Here is a 24,391-nt window from a genome sequence, read left to right as displayed (position 1 = left end):
TATGCTATTACAATGACACCCATTTTGTATGCTATTACAATGACACCCATTGTGCATTCTATTACGATGACACCCCTTGTGTATGCTATTACGATGACCCCCATTGTGTATGCTATTACGATGACCCCCATTGTGTATGCTATTACAATGACCCCGTTGTGTATGCTATTACAATGACACCCGTTGTGTATGCTATTACAATGACCCCTGTTGTGTATGCTATTACGATGACACCCATTGTGTATGATATTATGATGACATCCATTGTGTATGCTATTACGATGACCCCCATTGTGTATGCTATTACCATGACACCCATTGTGTATGCTATTACGATGACACCCATTGTGTATGCTATTACGATGACACCCATTGTGTATGCTATTACGATGACCCCCATTGTGTATGCTATTACAATGACACCCATTGTGTATGCTTTTACGATGACACCCATTGTGTATGCTATTACAATGACACCCATTGTGTATGCTTTTACGATGACACCCCTTGTGTATGCTATAAGGAAGAATCCTGACAAACTTTATACTTCATGTACTTACTGTTTACTTTTCCAGTGGGATAAATGTTTATGTTTCAATTCCACTTCAACTCTTCTCTCTATTTCATTCATATATTCCATTTCTTTGTCAGATGAAATGGGGCCATGTTTATTTTTATCTGTATTATAAAATGTTTCTATAACAGTTATTTATTTAATTTTATTACAGTATTTAACTCACAAATCTACAATATGGTGTAGACTTATATCAATGCTTGTCTATTTACAGTATCATGTGAAAAAAGCTTTCACTAAACTTGGTTTGCTTATTCTATATTACAACATGTCATCTATAAACATATTAATGGTTCTGATATTACAGCTTGTTAATCTTTAACACAAGGTAAGTACAAAATGAAAAATTGAACAAAATTAAACTGGTTATAAAAGAGATTCAAAGTGCTCATTAGCAGTGAAGGGTAAAGATTGAATCCTTTAATCATTGGGAACTAAACATTAAACATTGCAATGCATTAAGCATTGGAAGGCAATATTTTTTAATTGGATGTATCATCCTTTGTCCATAGTTTTAGTTTGTAACTACAATTATGGACAAAGGAAGGCAACTCCTATTCTAAATATTACCTTTCACTTCATTGTAACTTGAATATTGGGGTACATATCCCATTGATAAATTTCTATATACATGATATAAGTACATAGATAGGAAGAAAAGAATGTTAACCTCAATGCACTATGTTTTTGAACACTTTCATAATTAGTGATGAGTGGAAAATATAACTATCAAGCCTGTCCTACATGTATGATGATTTTGATTGCATCTTTACCACAACTACATACTTTAGATTTGTTATATCCTAGGAAATCTTTAGGACAATCTGTATGTTTGTTTTCACATGTAGCACAAAACATTAGAATGACTAAGGTATATCAAACCATGATGTACTCTATCTATAATTGTCAATCTAAACAAAACATTAGAATGACTTAGGTATATCAAACCATGATGTACTCTATCTATAGTTGTCAATCTAAACAAAACATTAGAATGACTAAGGTATATCAAACCATGATGTACTCTATCTATAGTTGTCAATCTAAACAAAACATTAGAATGAATCAGGTATATCAAACCATGATGTACTCTATCTATAGTTGTCAATCTAAACAAAACATTAGAATGACTAAGGTATATCAAACCATGATGTACTCTATCTATAGTTGTCAATCTAAACAAAACATTAGAATGACTAAGGTATATCAAACCATGATGTACTCTATCTATAGTTGTCAATCTAAACAAAACATTAGAATGACTAAGGTATATCAAACCATGATGTACTCTATCTATAGTTGTCAATCTAAACAAAACATTAGAATGACTCAGGTATATCAAACCATGATGTACTCTATCTATAGTTGTCAATCTAAACAAAACATTAGAATGACTCAGGTATATCAAACCATGATGTACTCTATCTATAGTTGTCAATCTAAACAAAACATTAGAATGACTAAGATATATCAAACCATGATGTACTCTATCTATAGTTGTCAATCTAAACAAAACATTAGAATGACTCAGGTATATCAAACCATGATGTACTCTATCTATAGTTGTCAATCTAAACAAAACATTAGAATGACTCAGGTATATCAAACCATGATGTACTCTATCTATAGTTGTCAATCTAAACAAAACATTACAATGACTCAGGTATATCAAACCATGATGTACTCTATCTATAGTTGTCAATCTAAACAAAACATTAGAATGACTCAGGTATATCAAACCATGATGTACTCTATCTATAGTTGTCAATCTAAACAAAACATTAGAATGACTCAGGTATATCAAACCATGATGTACTCTATCTAAAGTTGTCAATCTAAACAAAACATTAGAATGACTAAGATATATCAAACCATGATGTACTCTATCTATAGTTGTCAATCTAAACAAAACATTAGAATGACTAAGGTATATCAAACCATGATGTACTCTATCTATAGTTGTCAATCTAAACAAAACATTAGAATGACTAAGGTATATCAAACCATAATGTACTCTATCTATAGTTGTCAATCTAAACAAAACATTAGAATGACTAAGGTATATCAAACCATGATGTACTCTATCTATAGTTGTCAATCTAAACAAAACATTAGAATGACTAAGGTATATCAAACCATAATGTACTCTATCTATAGTTGTCAATCTGTTCACACACATAATCTTGGTATACGATGTCATATACAGTTATATGATACATTAGCAACATCCTAATAAAAGTATTGTTTACTACAGGAGGTTTTGGCGTGGTATGGCACCCTGCCGTGTTTACTACAGGAGGTTTTGGCGTGGTATGGCGCCCTGACATGTTTTCTTGACATCCTGCCCTTTTTACGAAAAAAATTTGGTGCCATGCCCCTTTTCCATCATATTTAAGAACGCCCACATGGAACAGTGTTCAATAATAAATGATGCAGAAAGGAAGTCTATTTCTCTCCAACCACCATTGCTTATATTTTTCTTTCGATCTTATTATGACATTGTTGCTTATATTATAATTAATAGTTTTAATTTTGGTTTCATATGACACTAGAGGTGATTTGCAATAGTTTGTTAACAATACCTTCTTTAGAATATTGGTAAACAAAACATTAAGTATGAAACAAAACATATGAGAATGAAGTGCACACTATTTTATGGGTATGTGAACTTTCTAAATAACATCATATGTCTTTGTTAAAAACTATAGTAAGGAGGACCTCTCTATTGTGAAAATTTGAATGTTCCAAATACCAGATGGTAATATCATGAGGAAATTTCGCTAATTGCATTATCAATTTTATACAAAATGTGAACAAAATCTTCATTCCTATCAAACATCCATATCTATGGTGAATTTCGACTGATTGTTTTATAGTTATAAAGAAGGCAGTGTCTGTGCGTACCCGCATGCGGGTACGAATAGTCAAATTGCCATTCATAGGCTACGCGTACCCACATCCGGTTTTCAAATAAAATGCCATCGGATCCGGAATGAAACGTGAAATATATACGGAATTTGTCGCAATTAGTGAATAAATTGATTAAAACTACTCAGATTTTTTATAAATATTTATATATAGGTACTGAACAGTTTTTCTCAGTTAATAAATATTCTTAAAATGGAAGAGAGTGATATACATGTGGGGAAGACATTTCAAAGTTATCATGAATTGGAACAATTTGTTCAGAACTATCAGTCGATTAATTTTATACAATTGTATAAAAGAAACTCGGAGTCAATTGCACCTGCAGAGAAAAGAAGAACTGGAAACACAAAAATTAAAGAGGAATTAAAGTTAAACAGAATAAATTTTTCCTGTATTCATGGTGGCAAAAAATTCCAAACAAGTTCGACAGGAAAAAGACCTAATACAAAGTATTTGTTTTAAATTGTAGTTTTAAATCGAATTTGCAGCGTTTCATTCATTAGTGAAGTTTATTTTTTTTATGTTGAATACTTCGTTTTTCTATTATAAACCGTTCATGATATTGAACCTGATTGTGAGGGAATCACACAGTTCTCACAATCATGAGATCAATAAATGTTTATTTGACCATCTTCCTAGATGCTTCGTTAATAAATAACAAAATATTTGACGAAAATATAAACCTTCAGCGCATCAAAAAATATTTTACCTCTGAAGCGTGGAAGCAACTTAAAATTCGGATCAACGAAAGAAGAGAATCATGCGAATGGATATGTATCAAATGTCAAAAAATACTACACGATCAGGACTCTTTGGCCTGTGATTGTTGTTTGGACTGGCAACATTTGAAATGTGCAGGGTTGAAATACGTGCCAAAACAATCATATTGGATATGTAAAATTTGTTCCAAATCTTAATTAGTTACATGAATCTTTTATAATTGGTTTAATTTGACATTATTACTTGCTTCTTTAATTTTTATATAGACACCCAAGCTTTAATTTTAATCGTTTTAGATATTTTAAAATTTCAGCTTCTGTTTTACATTTTACTAAAAGATTATTTTTAAATCTCATATGGGTATTTTTCAAAATCAGTAAAATTTTATTCTTTAAATTTGCATTTACATTTTATAATAGTATTAATTTTTATCATGTTTTTCTTTTACAGGGACTGTACAGTTTCATTTTCCATCAGTGTGCATTTAATTTGCAATGTTTATTATGTATCATTATCTAATAAATACAATTTGAAAATATTATTTTTCATACTCTTCACTCGTTCTACACGAAATCTCCATATTATCAACAATTTCCGTATATATTTCACGTTTCATTCCCATTCCGATGGCATTTTATTATAAAACCGGATGTGGGTACGCGTAGCCTATGAATGGCAATTTGACTATTCTTACCCGCATGCGGGTACGCGCAGACACTGCCTATAAAGAACAGACAATACTTCATATTGCAACTTATAAAACAGGTCTCAACATATGCAGTTTTAAAACAGGAATTTTTGCCAACAACGATTTTCAATGTGATATGTTGAAATTCCATAATGTTTACTGCCATTTTCCTCATTTAGCTTTTGTGATCTGTTTCCATTTTAGTTTTACAATGTATTAAAATATGTCTTTTTGTAATTGTTCTTACCTTTTTCCAAAATTTTTTGTCTAATAACATTCTTCCTTTCCATTACACCGGCTCTTTCCATTGGCATTTGTCGTGTCATTAAACTTGTATTTAACTTCCTTGAATCACTAATAATACCTTGCATTCCATACTCTAAAAATATGTTAAAATATTTTTTCTTCACACACTCAGTTTAATTGAACATACCTGTAGTGCTATATAACAATTAAACAAAATTTCTTAAGACACATACAATGTCATCTTCGCTAGCCAAGGGTTACGATCCACTTCCCTCCTCTCCACCCTTGGCGGATTGAGATAGAATTTCGGAGACACAAGGTAATGATTTTCATTGGTTGCAGTCGAAACTCACTGCATCCAATCAAAAAGCGCCTATAACATGATCACGTGTAAATGTAGAAAGTGTATTTAAACAATTGCTTATTGTGCAACAAGTCTTTACATCCCTAAACATACGACTATATTTAGTGACAATTTGAATGTTTTTAATCAACTAATAGAAGTTCCTGTGTATGTTTCTTGCACAAATGCATTAATGTCAACGTATATTTTCGTTTCCTGCTTTACCAAGTGTGTAGAATCTAGATGCTACCGTGTTTTTACCTCCAGATTGAAGAGTTCAAGTGCTACCATTGGTCAAGAATAACGTATTAGGAATGGGCGTGACTTTAATCTACCAATAGATGGCGCAACATTGTTATCACAAATGTTGGCTTAATCTGCCAAGGGTGGAGAGGAGGGAAGTGGATTGTAACCCTTGGCTAGTGAAGATGATACAATGTATGTACCATCAAAATGATAAAAGGCTAAAAATTGTAAATGGGAAATTTTCACAAGGGGTTTATTTTCATTAATTTTGCCTTTAGGATAAAATTGTGAAAACAACCTTTTGTGAAAATTTGATCTTTAGACCAGAATCATGAACAAGATAAAAAGCTGAAAATAAAATCTTACGAAAAGGTTCGCCCTAAGAGTTTGCAAATTTGAACTCCCTGAAAATAAACCACTTAAATTCATTCTATTGTAAAAATATCTCATGAATCGATTTCATGGAAATGACAACATACTTTGAAATAATAAATCCACAGCTTTCTCCAGTCTTATTGGTAAAACAACAGTCTTTAATCTCATTATCCCAGGATTTTTCCGTGGTTTGATTTCACCATCCTTTATCTTGTTTAATATCGTGGGATCCATTGGAAGTTCGTTTTCTTTTATACTTCTTACATCCTGCATAAAAGAATAAAAAACATCAGTTTATTTGCACATCGATGTTTGCTGAATTATTTTCTGGACATTTTTCTAGCTATGTTTATACAAAAGCTACCTACTTTTGGACAAACAGAAATTCAAAGGCTTCTTTTCCAAAGGGAAAAAAACTCCAACCTGAATCAAATTATGTCACAAAACTTTTTTTAATAATTATAATTTTTTTAATTAAATGCAAAGGTTATAGTGAAGATAGATATAAATATTTAAATATACATGATATACAGATATATTAGAAAAAGAATTTAAGAATTCAAAAAATTTGTGGATAAAAATTAATTTATTTGGCTTATGTCATATGACGATAATTCTGTACTCAGAAATATATACATGATATACATGTACCTTACTCTATTTAAATTATATTATCAGTTATATGGTTTGCTACTGACTCCCTACGGATCCAAAGAGGGTCAGTTGTGAACGGTATAATGAATTTATCACATACAGGTATTTTCCTGCTAAGTTATGCATAAAAACAAGCTATGACATACCAAAACATTAATCGATGACGTCACCATTAATAGTACATGTTACATCATGAACCCCATATGAAATCTACTGACCCCTACAGATCCATAGGGGTCACCACGTGACGGCTTTAAACCAATCATAACATCATAATTAACCCGAGGTGTAATAAAAAAAAGGATAAGAAATATAATATTTTGCCATTTCATTCTAATTGTTAATCAAAGATTTCAATTTTGTTTAATGTATTTATTTTGTTTTGTTTTGTTATGAATCATTTCTATGCTCAGCAATGGGTGCCATAATTGGCTAACAGTGTTCCAGCTAGGATTTCAAAAGAGCAGGGTGCCAATCCTGAAAAAGGGCATTTAACGCGTGATATGATAATATGAAAAGGGCATGTTTTAATAAAGATTATAATCAAACACTTTTTGTTCATTGAATCACTGGTTTTATATATACAAGAACAACATCATAAGCCCAGAGAAAAACTATCTTTCTACTTTTTAGGCTGAAAACTTGTCACACAAGTTTTAAATCATTGCTTGGCACAGTTAAGCTTTATATGCAGTATTGTTTGAAAAATGTCCTGCTTCATTCTGTTTCTATGGTCTGACACACTTTACAAGTTTAACCTTTCTACCTTTTCTGTGCTTAATGGCAATACAGCACAAAACAGCTGTAAATGCACAATGTTAGGATATAGTGAACAGTGAAAATTTGGATTGAAAATAAAAAATACAGAAACAGATGACCAAGGCACCCTACCAACCCTGCTACTAAGACCCTCTTTAACTTTTCCCATAACTCAAAACACCTAAACATATAAATTCTAAAGCCAGAAGTATGAAGACATATTTTATAATATCTTAGTAGGTTACTCAATGCTAGGAAAAAATAAGATTGAGTTATCTTTCTTTATTTGGGTGTGCTCCTTCTTTGGAGGATAATAAACAGTACATGTACGTAGAAGATGTAAATACGATCAACAATATGGTGGCCGATTTTGTTATTTTCGTATAAAAAATGAAGGCAGTCAATGAAAATTACGTCTTAATTTGCTATTTATTTCACAGAAAACAATAATAGCAATGTTTTTAACGAGTTGATTATGGTTTTCGACTTTCTGTCAATTACGTTTTCTCCATTAAACTACGGTAAACATTGCCCAAGTTGTATGAACATTTCTTCAAGTTCAAAGACAAATGCCGACTGACCGATTCTATTTGAATGAATTAATGTTGATGATCATTAAATGACCCATCCGATAAACGGATTACCTATAACAACAGATTATGACACCTGTTGTAACCGTTGATTAGCTTGGGGTCGTAAACAAAGTCATATACTTGTCGCAAGGTAAATTTTCGTAATTGGCTGATCATATCAATATGAACAAAATAATATACCAATCGATCTTCAAAAAAGGCAGGGCGCCCTGCAAACTGTAAAAAGGGCACAGGGCGGCACTCGGGAAAGGGCGGGCGGACCGCCCTGTGAAAACGACCTAGCTGGAACACTGGCTTACATTGTACATACGGTTGCCTATAATTGCTTACATCCACTTCATTTGAATTTTGGTGGATAGTTGTCTCATTGGCAATCATACCACATCTCCTTATTTTTATATTAATAAAATATCATGTATCTTGGATTAATCATTCTATAATCATGATAATGGGTGTATTGCCCCCCCCCCCTTTTATGGGAAAAATTTGGTTATTTAGGGAATTACTGAAGCATGACTGGAGCAGGCCACCTCTTTGGCAGTCAGTGGGACCCCCTTTTGAAAATTTCTGGATCCGCCACTGACCATCAATAAAAACTGATTATTCTATCACTTTTGGATGTGCATGTAAATAATCATAAGCCAAAACAGAGGATTGTGCTATACATTCGATTCTATATATATTGAAGTTAAAAACATCCTAGACAGTGGTCTAGTTCTTCTCATGTAGGTGAGTCTTGAAACATTCAAGACTACCAGTACTGACATGACTGATGGGGGCATGTGGTAGTGAGTACCAGTCTCAAATTGTTCTTGGGTAAAATGATTCTTTCCTCACTTCTGCTCTACATGATAGTGCTTGGAAACTGTTGATGTTTATGTGACGGGATAATCTGTCTGGTGGAGTGAAAATGTTTCTGTTGGCAAGTTTGTACATTATTGTGAGACTGGAAATTTTCCTTCAATCCTGAAGGCCACGGATTTTCAGGTTCATCATAACAAACGTACAAATATGGCTGTATTTACATGCCAAAAACTACTCTGAGTACAGACTAACCTGTCCAGTAAGAAAAGTTTTAATGCCTGGCATCCACTAGATATATAAAAGTTAAGTGCATTTTGTGTTTCAGAAAGATAAAATCTTTTTTGGATTTTGATGGGCATTTTTTTTCCTTTCTGCAGAAGGTGTAAACATTAACAAAATAATATCCAGAGAACAAACTGATTTGTCCCGATAACAAGATTTTACATGGTGTTATACTTCTGAAATTAGTGTAACAGCATACAATTATAAGGTTTAAGATGTTTATACTCAATAAAAGTACAAGTTATTTTAAGAAAATTCGTAAGGGTTCCGCGGAACCCAGTGTCTCGCCTACTTTTTCTGTTAATCGCAGGCTCAACAAAAATGAAGAAGTAAATCAATAAAAATATTCCTCTTGATACTATCTTTTGATTGTAAGAAGCTTCTGTCCAAGTTTGGTAAAAATCCAGGATAGTTTATGAATCTAATAAATGTTTAAAAACTTTAACTGCAGACTGAATGTAATGTTAACTGGAAGAAAACAAAATTTCCTTCTAGATACTAGCATTTGATCATAAACAAGCTTCTGTCCAAGTTTGGTACAAATCCAAAATAGTATAAGAAAGTTATTAAAATTTTAAAAACTTTAACCACAGAGTGAATGTGTTGTTTCCTGGCAGAAAATCTAAGTCCATTTAAAAGTAAAAAATGGAAAAAATGGATTTATTTTTTTTACAAAATTTCCTTCTAGATACTAGCTTTTGATCATAAACAAGCTTCTGTCCAAGTTTGGTACAAATCCAAAATAGTATAAGAAAGTTATTAAAATTTTAAAAACTTTAACCACAGAGTGAATGTGTTGTTTCCTGGCAGAAAATCTAAGTCCATTTAAAAGTAAAATAAGGAAAAAATGGATTTTTTTTTTACAAAATTTACTTCTGGATACTATCTTATGATCATAAACAAGCTTCTGTCCAAGTTTGGTACAAACCCAGGATAGTTTAAGAAAGTTATTAAAATTTTAAAAACTTTAACCACAGAGTGAATGTAATATTTCCCGGCAGAAAAACTAAGTCCATTTATAAGTAAAATACGGAAAAAATGGAATTTTATTTTTACAAAATTTACTTCTGGATACTATCTTATGATCATAAACAAGCTTCTGTCCAAGTTTGGTAGAAATCAAGGATAGTTTAAGAAAGTTATTAAAATTTCAAAATCTTTAACCACAGAGTGAATATTTGTGGACGCCGCCGCCGACGACGGAATGTAGGATCGCTATGTCTCGCTTTTTCGACTAAAGTCGAAGGCTCGACAAAAATCAATTTGTATGTCTTGTATGGCGGACATAATTATTCATAAGGTAGATAACTCGACTTGGAAGCAAAGTACTGTAGTATTGTTGGCTCAATGAGGTTTTTTAATTGTTGTTGAATTTTGGCAATTTATATAATTTAATTGTGATAAATTGTATAAGTGAAAGAATTTTGCAACTGTGTTGATGCTATTTTATTAATGTTATGAATAAATTTGATTGAAAAGTTATCTACATTTAATATATTCATGATATTTATTGAAGTATCTGATTGAAATTATACATTTAATTAATTCATAGAAAAAATTATAATTTTACATTATTTAGAATAGTTATTTAAATTTTTGAAAAATTATCTAAATTTTATTTTTAAATAAATTTTAGTATTTATTTTTGAATTTGAGGGGAAAATTATCATGATTATGTATATTTTATAAATACGTCAAAGAAACCTTCTACATTCAGATTCAATATTCTATAATTCAATCTATCTGTGCACATTATGTTACATCTAGCAGTTGTCTAGCCCAGTGTCGAAAAACACAAGTCCACTGCTAAACACTTGGAGGTCTCCAGCCCATATCCCCTTGGATTGCATCGTTAGGGGTTTATATTTACCAACACCCATAGAAGACCTGATACATGTAGCTCTGTTCTGGACAGCATAAATACACGAAAAATCTCTGGTGCCCCAAATGGCTGCACCATAACTTATAACTGGCCAGACCAGGGTATCCAACACTTATATTATTATGTATAAATCAGGTATAACATAATGGTACCTTCCAATGAAAATATAATTTACTCAAACTTGGAAACATGTTTTTTTAAACATCTTGATGAATCATAATTGCATTAAAAATATTAATTAACAACAATCAGTTTATTATATGAATGTAAAGTAAAAAAAATTATTTGATAAGCTTACATGTAAATACCCGAATGAAGTTATAATAACTGTATTAACTTTTCATCATTTCAGGTTTTTTATAGAACTATTCTTTCAGTACTTTTAATACTTTTTTTTTTTAAGGTGTCTACCTTTTGAATAATTATGTCCGCCATATTGTTTTAACCAAGGAATTTGCATACAACACATATAAATCGAAATCTTGAAGTGAAATTGCACTTTTATTGAGTAAAAACGAGTAATATCTTTAATTAATATTCTATAATATTGTCAAAAGCAGTATAACACCATCAAAAATCTTGTTATTGGGATATATCTGTTTGTTCTCAGGATATTACGTTGTTCTTGTAAATTATCCTCGGGAAATCGTGGTACCGCCATATTTGTCCGTTTGTTATGATGAACCTTAAGGGACGTCCGACATACATCAATCGCTAATCCTCTGTGGTGTCCGACATTTTCTTTTTTGAGGTCAATATTTTAATGAAACTTCTGTGAGATTGGCAGACAAATAAAGATAACTTGTATAGAGGAAACTTACAAATATTTACGAGTGTCATGATTGTGTAACCGAATGTCAGACGAAGCTAAAAGAGATTAGCTCAGCCTGCAAAACAATTATCAATGTGCGTGGTTAATGAAAAAAAATGTAAACTGATCATTTACTTCTGATGGGTGCATTATTTTGGTCGATTTTTTTCTATAGTGTCGTGAAAACAGTTTCCAAGAAGCAACTCTTGCCCGTTGCATGGGCGCTGCCATTTTTCTACTATGTAGGTAGCGAAAACCCTAGAAAGGTACCGAACGTCAAAATTTATCTAATATTCAAAATAAAGTATTTAGATAGCACAAAAACCAGGGACGTGTTTTAAAAATAATACAAGAGGCTACGAAACGGAGATTCAATTGTATAATAAGACAAATTTAGGGTTCTTTGAAATAAGACAGCTCGAAAACTGTATGTTTGAAGTAATATTGGAATTATAGATAAAGGCCGTTGTCAATAATATTTACTTTCGGAAGCTATCAGAAGTTTTCATTCCCCCATCACAAATCAGGAAATGCAGTGTGCCACCTGCACAGGACCTGTGAATATTGCTGTTGTTAAATATTGTAAGGAACTACAGTATCAGTGGCAGTTTTAATGTAAATGATATGAGCCAGGTGTAACAAATTAAGAGAACAAAGTACATATAAGAAGCCATTTACCTTTTTTTCATAATTAAATTAAATTATAAAATAATTTAACTGTTTAAAGCATAGGACTACATTTATAGCTTTTAGCTAGTGTCGATCCTGTCCCAAGTCGATTGGTCTCAAGTAGTTCAGGAAGTTGATCAGGCCCATATTTAAAGTCGGTCCAGCACCAATTTAAACAATATTTATTGGAGATAAAAAATTTATATAATTCACTTGTACAATGTAGTTCTACATAAATATTATAATGAATTTTATGAATAATCTGAGCAAAGGTGGATGATAAAAAATTGTGTCATTGAAGCATATTTAAATACATAATTTTCATCAGAGGAGACATTTATTTGAAAAATGTTAAGATATATTAAATATTTATATATTAAGTTTTCTTTTAAGTAGCAAGGTTTATGCCTTTGCGGCAATCATTCATCTGTACATCCTATATTTGTTGAAAAATATGATATAATGAAGCTTTACATAATGATTTAATACTTTCTTAACAGATTTTTCCAGCAGTGGGAGTATTTTTCCTGTAAAATTCAAGGTTTCATCTTACAGATTATGTAATAAAATTTTACTGTTCGCGTCCAAAATTTCACTGTTTGGGGGTGTTGAAATTACTTAAATAAGTGATTATTAAAGAAAGACAACTCTTACTTACAACATTTCTGGAAAAATGTTACTTGAATCATGATTTATTAGAAACAAAAAAAATTATATTCAAATCAATGTATCACCCTAAATAAATACAGATGATTATGCAGTATTAAGCATTTATGTCGATTATGATTTTATCATGTTTATTAGAAGTTGTTAAGACTATTGTGTATGCATAACCACATGACCAATGTTGGGGGCAAAATTGTGCAAAAAGGTCGGTTAATTAACCTGGTTATTTTTTATTTGATCAGGCCTCAATACAATAATATATGGTCATGATGGTAATTATATATTTTTGTTCTGGATATTGTTCATAATTATTTTGTAAAAAAGTAATGATTTCCTAATTAGCAATACGAATCAAAATTATTTATTATTTTAAGTTTCAATTTGATAAAAAAAAAACAAGTAGGACGTTTTTACATTGCATGCCAACAGACTTTGTCTTCTTTCACAGGTAACACCTGCCTCATATTACAAAAAACATATATTACAGAAGTTAGTACCATTAACATTAATCAACTCTACAGTTATCATCAATTTTTCAAATGGTTTTGATCTAAACAAGTCTTTCAACTGGAATGACTGGTGTAATAACAAATAATAACATACACAATTCACTTGCATACTGTAAGCAATATGTTAACTTTATTTGATTCATGGAATGATTGTAATGTATACATATTAAAATAAGAACATGTGGTATGATTGCCAATAAGACAACTCTACACCAGAGACCAAATGACATAGAAGTTCACAACTGTAGGTAACTGTACATTTGTACACTCTTCCACGATGAGGAATTTATGTCTGTCTTGCAGGATTTATCTGACCTTGACCTCATTTTCATGGTTCATTGGTCAATATCACATTTTCATGGTTTGGTCTGTTTCTTTTGTACTATAAGCAAAAGGTGAACTATCATGACTATATTTGGTATATGAAATGATTTAAGGTGTACATGTCTTTCTACAAATGTAGCTTGGTTTGTCTGACCTTGACCTCATTTTCATGGATCATTGATAATGTTAAGTTTATGTGATACTTGTATTAAAACTTTATCTCTAGGACTATCAACAGAATATCAATCATCATGATCATGGTTAGTAAAGCAGGAGAGACATCATGGACATTTCAGCATGTTCACTCTTGCATGTCTTGTGTTTCATATTCATAACTTCATAAACACACTACACATGCAAATAATTATGTAAACAATAGACATATCCATACATGGCATATATTTTAGCAGTGTTCTTCTTAAGCTGTGTACAAGATGAGTCCTGTCATTTATTTATGCCTTTTTTTATATACTTTTTGACAGAAGTTTAGAATAAAAAAATCAGGAATAGAGAATATGTCCTTCAACAATAAACAAAACAACTTCTGTAATCTATAAATGCTTTTAGAAATACTGGTCCTTTGATCTCTGATTGATAGTTGTCTTATTAGCAATCATACAACATTTTCTTATTTTTATACACATGATAAAGTTTATTTTTATTGACTGATAACCTTATAACTGACGTTATCTATTATGAAATTAATTCATGTTTGACTTGTGATTAAGGATCTTATTTTGTACTTGTTCAAAAAGGAAGGGACATGAGCACACATTCATATTGTGTATTAAATAAATTTAGAAAACATTTATCTTTTTAAAATTCTTCTTTTTACTTATTGAATTAAAGTATTTAATTTTCAAAATCAATTGTAAATAGCTTTTTCTGATAATCATAATTTGATCAAAATAGTCTCCTGTCAGGTGTGATTCTTTTACATAAGGATGAAAAATAGAAGTTTCCAAAATATTGACTTAACGGCAACTGCCCAAACAGCACTCCTGCACTTTGATTTATTGCTTTTGCTGCCAAAAACTTCATGAACTTGGAGAAGAATGATTTCAAATGTAATCAATATTTATTTTTTTAATTATTTTTTTCAGGGGGAAAGCGAAATGAGAAATTGATACTGCCATTGAACTCTTCAGTTAGTGTGACACTTCATCAGAATGAGGTATAGTGTACATGGGGAATATGCAGCTGCTATTTAACCATTCATCATGGTTATAAGCTCCTGTATAAATAGACTTGGCTTCTTAACTTATTGGTAGAAAATATAAACCTAGCAAATAAACAAATCTTGCATTCTTACACATCAACAGTTTTCTTTCAGTTCTTGTTTCAGGTCAAACCTTCATTACCTTAAATTGGAGTATATTCCATGAAAATATGGGTCATCTTGTCAACGTATATTTGTTCCGCCTAACAGAAGTTCCCCTGTAAACTTTGTTATAAACAATGTCATAATATCTGTTCCTATTGGAACAAATAGTCTATACCGTTTACTCCGTAAGGAACAAATACTGTAATATTTGTTCCAGTGGATATGATATTACAGAATATTTCTTCCACTTGGAACTTTTATTATGAAGGAACTTCTATTTCGTGACAATCTCTGAAAACTGAATGCAAGATGTCAAATAAATTTTCATGCTATTACAGATAAAAGCATTACATGTAATTACAGGTATAGTTTAAAGAAACCTGTAAACATGGTAAAGCCAAATCTGAAGTTTGTTTAGTTTTCTAAGATTTTGTTTAATGACCATTGTTTAAAGAAAATGTAATGCACTGTAAGCTTTTATTAGGGAAAGCATGTGCAAGGTAATTTAAAGAAGTTTAAATATTTCTATAGGATTGTATACAGACTTTGGCAAAACCTTGATATTCATCATATCCATGAAAATGTAAATTTTACTAAATCCACAAAAAATGGTACATGTATCTGAAAATGAATCCAGAATCATAGTCTAATTATTAATATGCTATTTCCATTTCATAGAAAGTCTTTTCCTGATTCTATGCATGACCATAGAAATGTAACATTTTAAAAATTAACAATTGAATGTCAATGCTTGTAATAAAAAAAAATCTTGCATGTAAATATGCAAAACACTATAAGCATGATAAGCTGCTGGTAATTTACATCTGTTTAAGAAAATATGCATAAGGATTTTGGGAGGAAATTAATTAAAAAAAATCATGAACAATTGTGAAATATTTAATGAAAGAAATTATTTTCATGATAGGCATTGCATATTAAAATAGACTAATCTACATGTATAGTTGAACTTTTATTTTCAGTTGAGGTCTAAAACAACTATAGCTGCAAGTCCAAATTTTACAAAAGATCAGATCTGGCTGAATGGTGTGTAAGTCTTCTTATAAGAGTCATTTTATGAAGCTTAAAGTATTTATCTTCAGAAATTTATAGCAGCATTGCAGGACCTTAGTTAAGTAGTATTAAAAGTAGGCGTAGTCCAGGTAAACTTCAGAGAGACATCACCCAAATATCTTCTTGGCAATTCAAACATTCATACTCAATAGCAAACCATTTGTCATATGATTGCAAACAGTCTACAGAGCATGTTTATATATCTAAAAATACTTGTGTCTTTTCTGAAACACCCACTTAACCATGTTAACTATTGTATTTCTGATATGTTCGATTAAAAAAAATCTTGTCGTCACACCATTATTAATATTAATTTTTTGGCAATATTTTTGTTTGTTTGCGTTTAGCATAACATTATTTGATTTCATTGCATTCAACTTCTTGAGTATTACATATATGAAATGGTCTTATTTGTATTAGGAAACAAATTAATATAAGTTAACCAGTTGTTTCTGGATCATATCAATTATTCAATTGTATTAATATGTTAATGCTAGATTGTTTATAATCTTTAACTTGAACTTAAGAAAATGTGTTTACACCAACCAAAAATGCAATAAACTGTAAAAGACTTGCAATCATTAGTAATAGTCTTAGTCCCCCTGTTCCTTCCAACCACAACAATACTGAGTGACCACTGGACAGAAAGATTTCATATTGGTAGGATTGTATGTTATCATATTCTCATATAATTTTCTATTGTATTCTCTTGTCCATACTATACTGTTGTTTTGTTTTGGCAATTTTTACAGGTGTTTATGGGACTTTGACCATATTTTGGACTATTGCAACAAAATGACACCCTGTGAATGTAACTCCTCTGAGACTGTTTGACAGAAATCTTAAATGCTTGGTAGAAATGTTTTTTCATCATGTGTCTAAATTGACTGTATTATAGTATTATAGTTAAGTTGAACATGCTATACTTTCAGTTTGATTTGACAATTCTTGAGGGAGTTACGAGACTTTACAAAAAAATATGAGACCATTTGGTATGATTGCCAATGAGACAACTATCCACCAGAGTCAAAATGAAGTGGTAGTTAGCAATAATAGGCCACCGTACAGCCTCCAACAATGACAGAAACCCATACTGTATTGTCAGCTCTAAAAGGCCCTGGCATGAAAAATGTAAAACAATTCAAATGAGAAATCTAACGGCCTAATTGACAATTTTTTGGACTATTGTAAGATAATGCCACCTTGTAAACAGAATTCCCATGAGACCATTAAGCCAAAATCTTTCATACTTGGTTGAATCATTTGCCATCATGTGTAGTTGACCATACTTTACTATCATTTTGATATGACATTTTTTGCTGGAGTTATTGGCCCTTGACTATCCTCTGCCTATCACAGTATACTCACACCTTTTGAATGTATTCCACATTACCATGATTACACATGATACACAGCAGCAGGGGGCATATCCCTACAGCATGTACAGTTTAGCAATCTTGTGTTCATTTTTAAGTATATCTTTTTTTTCTTCTAGAGAAGAGGACATAAACAACAGTAGATTACAAGCAGTCATCAGTGCAGGTAAACATTTTTAAATATTTTAGGCAGAAAAAAAGTATGCAAGTTTTGGGTTTCCCATTAAAAATTAAGCTCTGACCCAAGCATTTTCAAAATTTTTTTCTCCTTAGAATTTGCATTATTATCTGCCCTTGCTACTGTATTTTTTACCCTTCTGGTGTAAAAGCAATCTCAAACTACAACAGTCATTTCCATTAGAGTCTTGGGAGTTAATGATGTTTATTTAGTGTATTTATTTAAGTTATTTTAGGGTAGCATCTACTTCAGTGTATGTGTGTAAAATGCCAAATTTTTCCATGAGTACATGTATCAAATACTATACTGTTCCTGTAAATGTATGAACAAGTGTATTCAAATCTGTTATGATATATTGTTTTTTTTTGCATCCAAGTTTTAAATATGGACTGTTAGATTAGGATTATTTTAGAAAACATAGTTAGTCTGCTCTATATAGCACATAACATTCCTATTTGTGCTATTGTACCCTAAAGACAACTCCCTCCCCTATTTTTATGCCCCTGCCTAAGTGTTACCCATTTCTGTCTGTCTGTCTGTCTGTCTGTCTGTCTGTCTGTCTGTCTGTCTGTCTGTCTGTCTGTCTGTCTGTAGCTTGAGCGGGATCATTCGCTTGTCCTCAGACACATTCTTCTGTTATTTCTATATTAGTCTTTAGGTATAGAACCACTAAATCAGGCCCGGTCGGAAAGAACATACAAGAAAGTAGTACATATTTTAAACAAAATAGTTCCTACACATAGCTGTGTCTTTGTCAATAGGTGAAATATTTGGGTAGTTTTGGTATCAAATGAAAGCTTGATCACTGTAAAACCCTTGTTGAAAGTTTTTTTTGATTAATAAAAAAAGTGTATAAAATTATAATAGGAGGGCACATTTGCCCTGTTGTTCAGATCAGAAGTACCTTTTTTTGTACTATCAAACTTCCGGGAACCAGTACGCTCTAATATGCAATTAAAGGTATGTTGAATTTTTCAGCAAAAATCAGGATAAGGTATAGTTTTAACATGAAATGACTGCCACTTTATTTGAACTTGAGACAAAGTAGCCATTGATGCTTGAAATTGCAGAATTTAACATAGAAAGCAATGGGGCTATGAATTAGTGGTTTTATACCTTTATTCATGTTATATATGTATTAATTCAAATAATTTTTGGTTTGATTGAGGAAAAAAAAACAATTTCTATTATATTTTTCCTTGTCTTTGGATTCATCAATATAATTAATAAATCAGTACTCTGATCAGAATAAGTAAATGTAACATTTTTTTTGTCATGATTGATATATTTTGATTTATATATAATAAGTTGTTAAAAAATTTGTATTTCAGTATCCTACCGACGAAGTCGAAGGGGACTTTAGGTTTGCACTCCATCCGTCTGTCTGTCTGTCAGTCCGTCCATCCGTCAGTCCGGCAAATCAGTTTTCCACACTTTTTTTCGTCATGCTTAAAGATATTGATTTGATATTTGGTGTATTGTTTCATCATGACAAGTTACAGATCAAGTCCGAATTTTGTTTCGGTCTGATGATTTTGTGCAGAGTTATGGTCCTTTGACTTAGAAAATTCACTAAAATAATTAGTTTTCAACACTTTTTTTTGTCATTCTTGAAGATATTGATTTGATAATTGGTATATAGTTTCATCATGCCAAGTTACAGTTCAAGTTTGAATTTTGTTCCAGTCTGATGATGTTGTGCAGAGTTATGGTCCTTGGACTTAGAAAATTCACTCAAATAATCAGTTCCGTACTTTTTTTTGTCATGCTTGAAGATATTGTTTTGAAAATTGGTATATAGTTTTATCATGACAAGTTACAGATCAAGTTAAAATTTTGTTCCAGTCTGATAATATTGTGCAGAGTTATGGTCCTTTGACTTAGAAAATTCACTAAAATAATTAGTTTTCAACACTTTTTTTCGTCATGCTTTAAGATATTGATTTTATATTTGGTGTATTGTTTTATCATGACAAGTTACAGATCAAGTTCGAATTTTGTTTTGGTCTGATGATTTTGTGCAGAGTTATGGTCCTTTGACTTAGAAAATTCACTAAAATAATCAGTTTTCAACACTTTTTTTTGTCATTCTTGAAGACATTAATTTGATAATTGGTATATAGTTTTATCATGCCAAGTTACAGTTCAAGTTTGAATTTTGTTCCAGTCTGATGATGTTGTGCAGAGTTATGGTCCTTGGACTTAGAAAATTCACTCAAATAATCAGTTTTCCTTACTTTTTTTTCGTCATGCTTGAAGATATTGATTTGAAAATTGGTGTATTGTTTTATCATGACAAGTTACAGATCAAGTTCGAATTTTGTTCTGGTCTGATGATTTTGTGCAGAGTTATGGTCCTTTGACTTAGAAAATTCACTAAAATAATCAGTTTTCAACACTTTTTTTTGGTCATTCTTGAAGATATTGATTTGATAATTGGTATATAGTTTTATCATGACAAGTTACAGTTCAATATTGCATTTTGTTCCGGTCTGATGATGTTGTGCAGAGTTATGGTCCTTTGACTTAGAAAATTCACTACAATAATTAGTTTTCAACACTTTTTTTTGTCATTCTTGAAGATATTGATTTGATAATTGGTATATAGTTTCATCATGCCAAGTTACAGTTCAAGTTTGAATTTTGTTCCAGTCTGATGATGTTGTGCAGAGTTATGGTCCTTGGACTTAGAAAATTCACTCAAATAATCAGTTTCCGTACTTTTTTTTGTCATGCTTGAAGATATTGTTTTGAAAATTGGTATATAGTTTTATCATGACAAGTTACAGATCAAGTTAAAATTTTGTTCCAGTCTGATAATATTGTGCAGAGTTATGGTCCTTTGACTTAGAAAATTCACTAAAATAATTAGTTTTCAACACTTTTTTTCGTCATGCTTGAAGATATTGTTTTGAAAATTGGTATATAGTTTTATCATGACAAGTTACAGATCAAGTTAAAATTTTGTTCCAGTCTGATAATATTGTGCAGAGTTATGGTCCTTTGACTTAGAAAATTCACTAAAATAATCAGTTTTCAACACTTTTTTTTGTCATTCTTGAAGACATTAATTTGATAATTGGTATATAGTTTTATCATGCCAAGTTACAGTTCAAGTTTGAATTTTGTTCCAGTCTGATGATGTTGTGCAGAGTTATGGTCCTTGGACTTAGAAAATTCACTCAAATAATCAGTTTTCCTTACTTTATTTTCGTCATGCTTGAAGATATTGATTTGAAAATTGGTGTATTGTTTTATCATGACAAGTTACAGATCAAGTTCGAATTTTGTTCTGGTCTGATGATTTTGTGCAGAGTTATGGTCCTTTGACCTAGAAAATTCACTAAAATAATCAGTTTTCAACACTTTTTTTTGGTCATTCTTGAAGATATTGATTTGATAATTGGTATATAGTTTTATCATGACAAGTTACAGTTCAAGATTGCATTTTGTTCCGGTCTGATGATGTTGTGCAGAGTTATGGTCCTTGGACATAGAAAATTCACTCAAATAATCAGTTTTCCACACTTTTTTTCGTCATGCTTGAAGATATTGATTTGATATTTGGTTTATTGTTTCATCATGACAAGTTACAGATCAAGTCCGAATTTTGTTTCGGTCTGATGATTTTGTGCAGAGTTATGGTCCTTTGACTTAGAAAATTCACTAAAATAATTAGTTTTCAACACTTTTTTTTGTCATTCTTGAAGATATTGATTTGATAATTGGTATATAGTTTCATCATGCCAAGTTACAGTTCAAGTTTGAATTTTGTTCCAGTCTGATGATGTTGTGCAGAGTTATGGTCCTTGGACTTAGAAAATTCACTCAAATAATCAGTTCCGTACTTTTTTTTGTCATGCTTGAAGATATTGTTTTGAAAATTGGTATATAGTTTTATCATGACAAGTTACAGATCAAGTTAAAATTTTGTTCCAGTCTGATAATATTGTGCAGAGTTATGGTCCTTTGACTTAGAAAATTCACTAAAATAATTAGTTTTCAACACTTTTTTTCGTCATGCTTTAAGATATTGATTTTATATTTGGTGTATTGTTTTATCATGACAAGTTACAGATCAAGTTCGAATTTTGTTTTGGTCTGATGATTTTGTGCAGAGTTATGGTCCTTTGACTTAGAAAATTCACTAAAATAATCAGTTTTCAACACTTTTTTTTGTCATTCTTGAAGACATTAATTTGATAATTGGTATATAGTTTTATCATGCCAAGTTACAGTTCAAGTTTGAATTTTGTTCCAGTCTGATGATGTTGTGCAGAGTTATGGTCCTTGGACTTAGAAAATTCACTCAAATAATCAGTTTTCCTTACTTTTTTTTCGTCATGCTTGAAGATATTGATTTGAAAATTGGTGTATTGTTTTATCATGACAAGTTACAGATCAAGTTCGAATTTTGTTCTGGTCTGATGATTTTGTGCAGAGTTATGGTCCTTTGACCTAGAAAATTCACTAAAATAATCAGTTTTCAACACTTTTTTTTGGTCATTCTTGAAGATATTGATTTGATAATTGGTATATAGTTTTATCATGACAAGTTACAGTTCAATATTGCATTTTGTTCCGGTCTGATGATGTTGTGCAGAGTTATGGTCCTTTGACTTAGAAAATTCACTACAATAATTAGTTTTCAACACTTTTTTTTGTCATTCTTGAAGATATTGATTTGATAATTGGTATATAGTTTCATCATGCCAAGTTACAGTTCAAGTTTGAATTTTGTTCCAGTCTGATGATGTTGTGCAGAGTTATGGTCCTTGGACTTAGAAAATTCACTCAAATAATCAGTTTCCGTACTTTTTTTTGTCATGCTTGAAGATATTGTTTTGAAAATTGGTATATAGTTTTATCATGACAAGTTACAGATCAAGTTAAAATTTTGTTCCAGTCTGATAATATTGTGCAGAGTTATGGTCCTTTGACTTAGAAAATTCACTAAAATAATTAGTTTTCAACACTTTTTTTCGTCATGCTTTAAGATATTGATTTTATATTTGGTGTATTGTTTTATCATGACAAGTTACAGATCAAGTTCGAATTTTGTTTTGGTCTGATGATTTTGTGCAGAGTTATGGTCCTTTGACTTAAAAAATTCACTAAAATAATCAGTTTTCAACACTTTTTTTTGTCATTCTTGAAGACATTAATTTGATAATTGGTATATAGTTTTATCATGCCAAGTTACAGTTCAAGTTTGAATTTTGTTCCAGTCTGATGATGTTGTGCAGAGTTATGGTCCTTGGACTTAGAAAATTCACTCAAATAATCAGTTTTCCTTACTTTTTTTTCGTCATGCTTGAAGATATTGATTTGAAAATTGGTGTATTGTTTTATCATGACAAGTTACAGATCAAATTCGAATTTTGTTCTGGTCTGATGATTTTGTGCAGAGTTATGGTCCTTTGACTTAGAAAATTCACTAAAATAATCAGTTTTCAACACTTTTTTTTGGTCATTCTTGAAGATATTGATTTGATAATTGGTATATAGTTTTATCATGACAAGTTACAGTTCAAGATTGCATTTTGTTCCGGTCTGATGATGTTGTGCAGAGTTATGGTCCTTTGACTTAGAAAATTCACTAAAATAATTAGTTTTCAACACTTTTTTTTGTCATTCTTGAAGATATTGATTTGATAATTGGTATATAGTTTCATCATGCCAAGTTACAGTTCAAGTTTGAATTTTGTTCCAGTCTGATGATGTTGTGCAGAGTTATGGTCCTTGGACTTAGAAAATTCACTCAAATAATCAGTTTCCGTACTTTTTTTTGTCATGCTTGAAGATATTGTTTTGAAAATTGGTATATAGTTTTATCATGACAAGTTACAGATCAAGTTAAAATTTTGTTCTAGTCTGATAATATTGTGCAGAGTTATGGTCCTTTGACTTAGAAAATTCACTAAAATAATTAGTTTTCAACACTTTTTTTCGTCATGCTTTAAGATATTGATTTTATATTTGGTGTATTGTTTTATCATGACAAGTTACAGATCAAGTTCGAATTTTGTTTTGGTCTGATGATTTTGTGCAGAGTTATGGTCCTTTGACTTAGAAAATTCACTAAAATAATCAGTTTTCAACACTTTTTTTTGTCATTCTTGAAGACATTAATTTGATAATTGGTATATAGTTTTATCATGCCAAGTTACAGTTCAAGTTTGAATTTTGTTCCAGTCTGATGATGTTGTGCAGAGTTATGGTCCTTGGACTTAGAAAATTCACTCAAATAATCAGTTTTCCTTACTTTTTTTTCGTCATGCTTGAAGATATTGATTTGAAAATTGGTGTATTGTTTTATCATGACAAGTTACAGATCAAGTTCGAATTTTGTTCTGGTCTGATGATTTT

The 24,391-nt window shown here is 31.0% G+C and overlaps 2 protein-coding genes across 2 annotated transcripts in view; one reads left to right on the top strand and one right to left on the bottom strand.

Moving 5' to 3' along the window:
* LOC127702250 (methyltransferase-like protein 17, mitochondrial) overlaps positions 1-12,145 on the bottom strand; it is a 29,397-nt gene extending 17,252 nt beyond the window's left edge. Inside the window, exons 1-4 of the mRNA XM_052206365.1 lie at positions 12,041-12,145; positions 6,225-6,387; positions 5,158-5,289; positions 561-678 (exon numbers count right to left, since the gene is read on the bottom strand). Of these exons, the coding sequence (XP_052062325.1) occupies positions 561-678; positions 5,158-5,289; positions 6,225-6,387; positions 12,041-12,136 (509 nt within the window). The 5' untranslated portion in view covers positions 12,137-12,145. The remainder of the gene's footprint in view (positions 1-560; positions 679-5,157; positions 5,290-6,224; positions 6,388-12,040) is intronic.
* A 277-nt stretch (positions 12,146-12,422) lies between these two features.
* LOC127702254 (diphosphomevalonate decarboxylase-like) overlaps positions 12,423-24,391 on the top strand; it is a 30,434-nt gene continuing 18,465 nt past the window's right edge. Inside the window, exons 1-4 of the mRNA XM_052206375.1 lie at positions 12,423-12,487; positions 15,177-15,247; positions 16,378-16,445; positions 17,964-18,010. Of these exons, the coding sequence (XP_052062335.1) occupies positions 12,436-12,487; positions 15,177-15,247; positions 16,378-16,445; positions 17,964-18,010 (238 nt within the window). The 5' untranslated portion in view covers positions 12,423-12,435. The remainder of the gene's footprint in view (positions 12,488-15,176; positions 15,248-16,377; positions 16,446-17,963; positions 18,011-24,391) is intronic.

Source organism: Mytilus californianus, unplaced genomic scaffold (assembly GCF_021869535.1).
Source record: "Mytilus californianus isolate M0D057914Y unplaced genomic scaffold, xbMytCali1.0.p SCAF_5, whole genome shotgun sequence".
Classification (NCBI taxonomy): Eukaryota; Metazoa; Mollusca; class Bivalvia; order Mytilida; family Mytilidae; genus Mytilus; species Mytilus californianus.
Note: the sequence above shows the minus strand (reverse complement) of the source record. Positions and strands in the feature narration are given on the sequence as shown.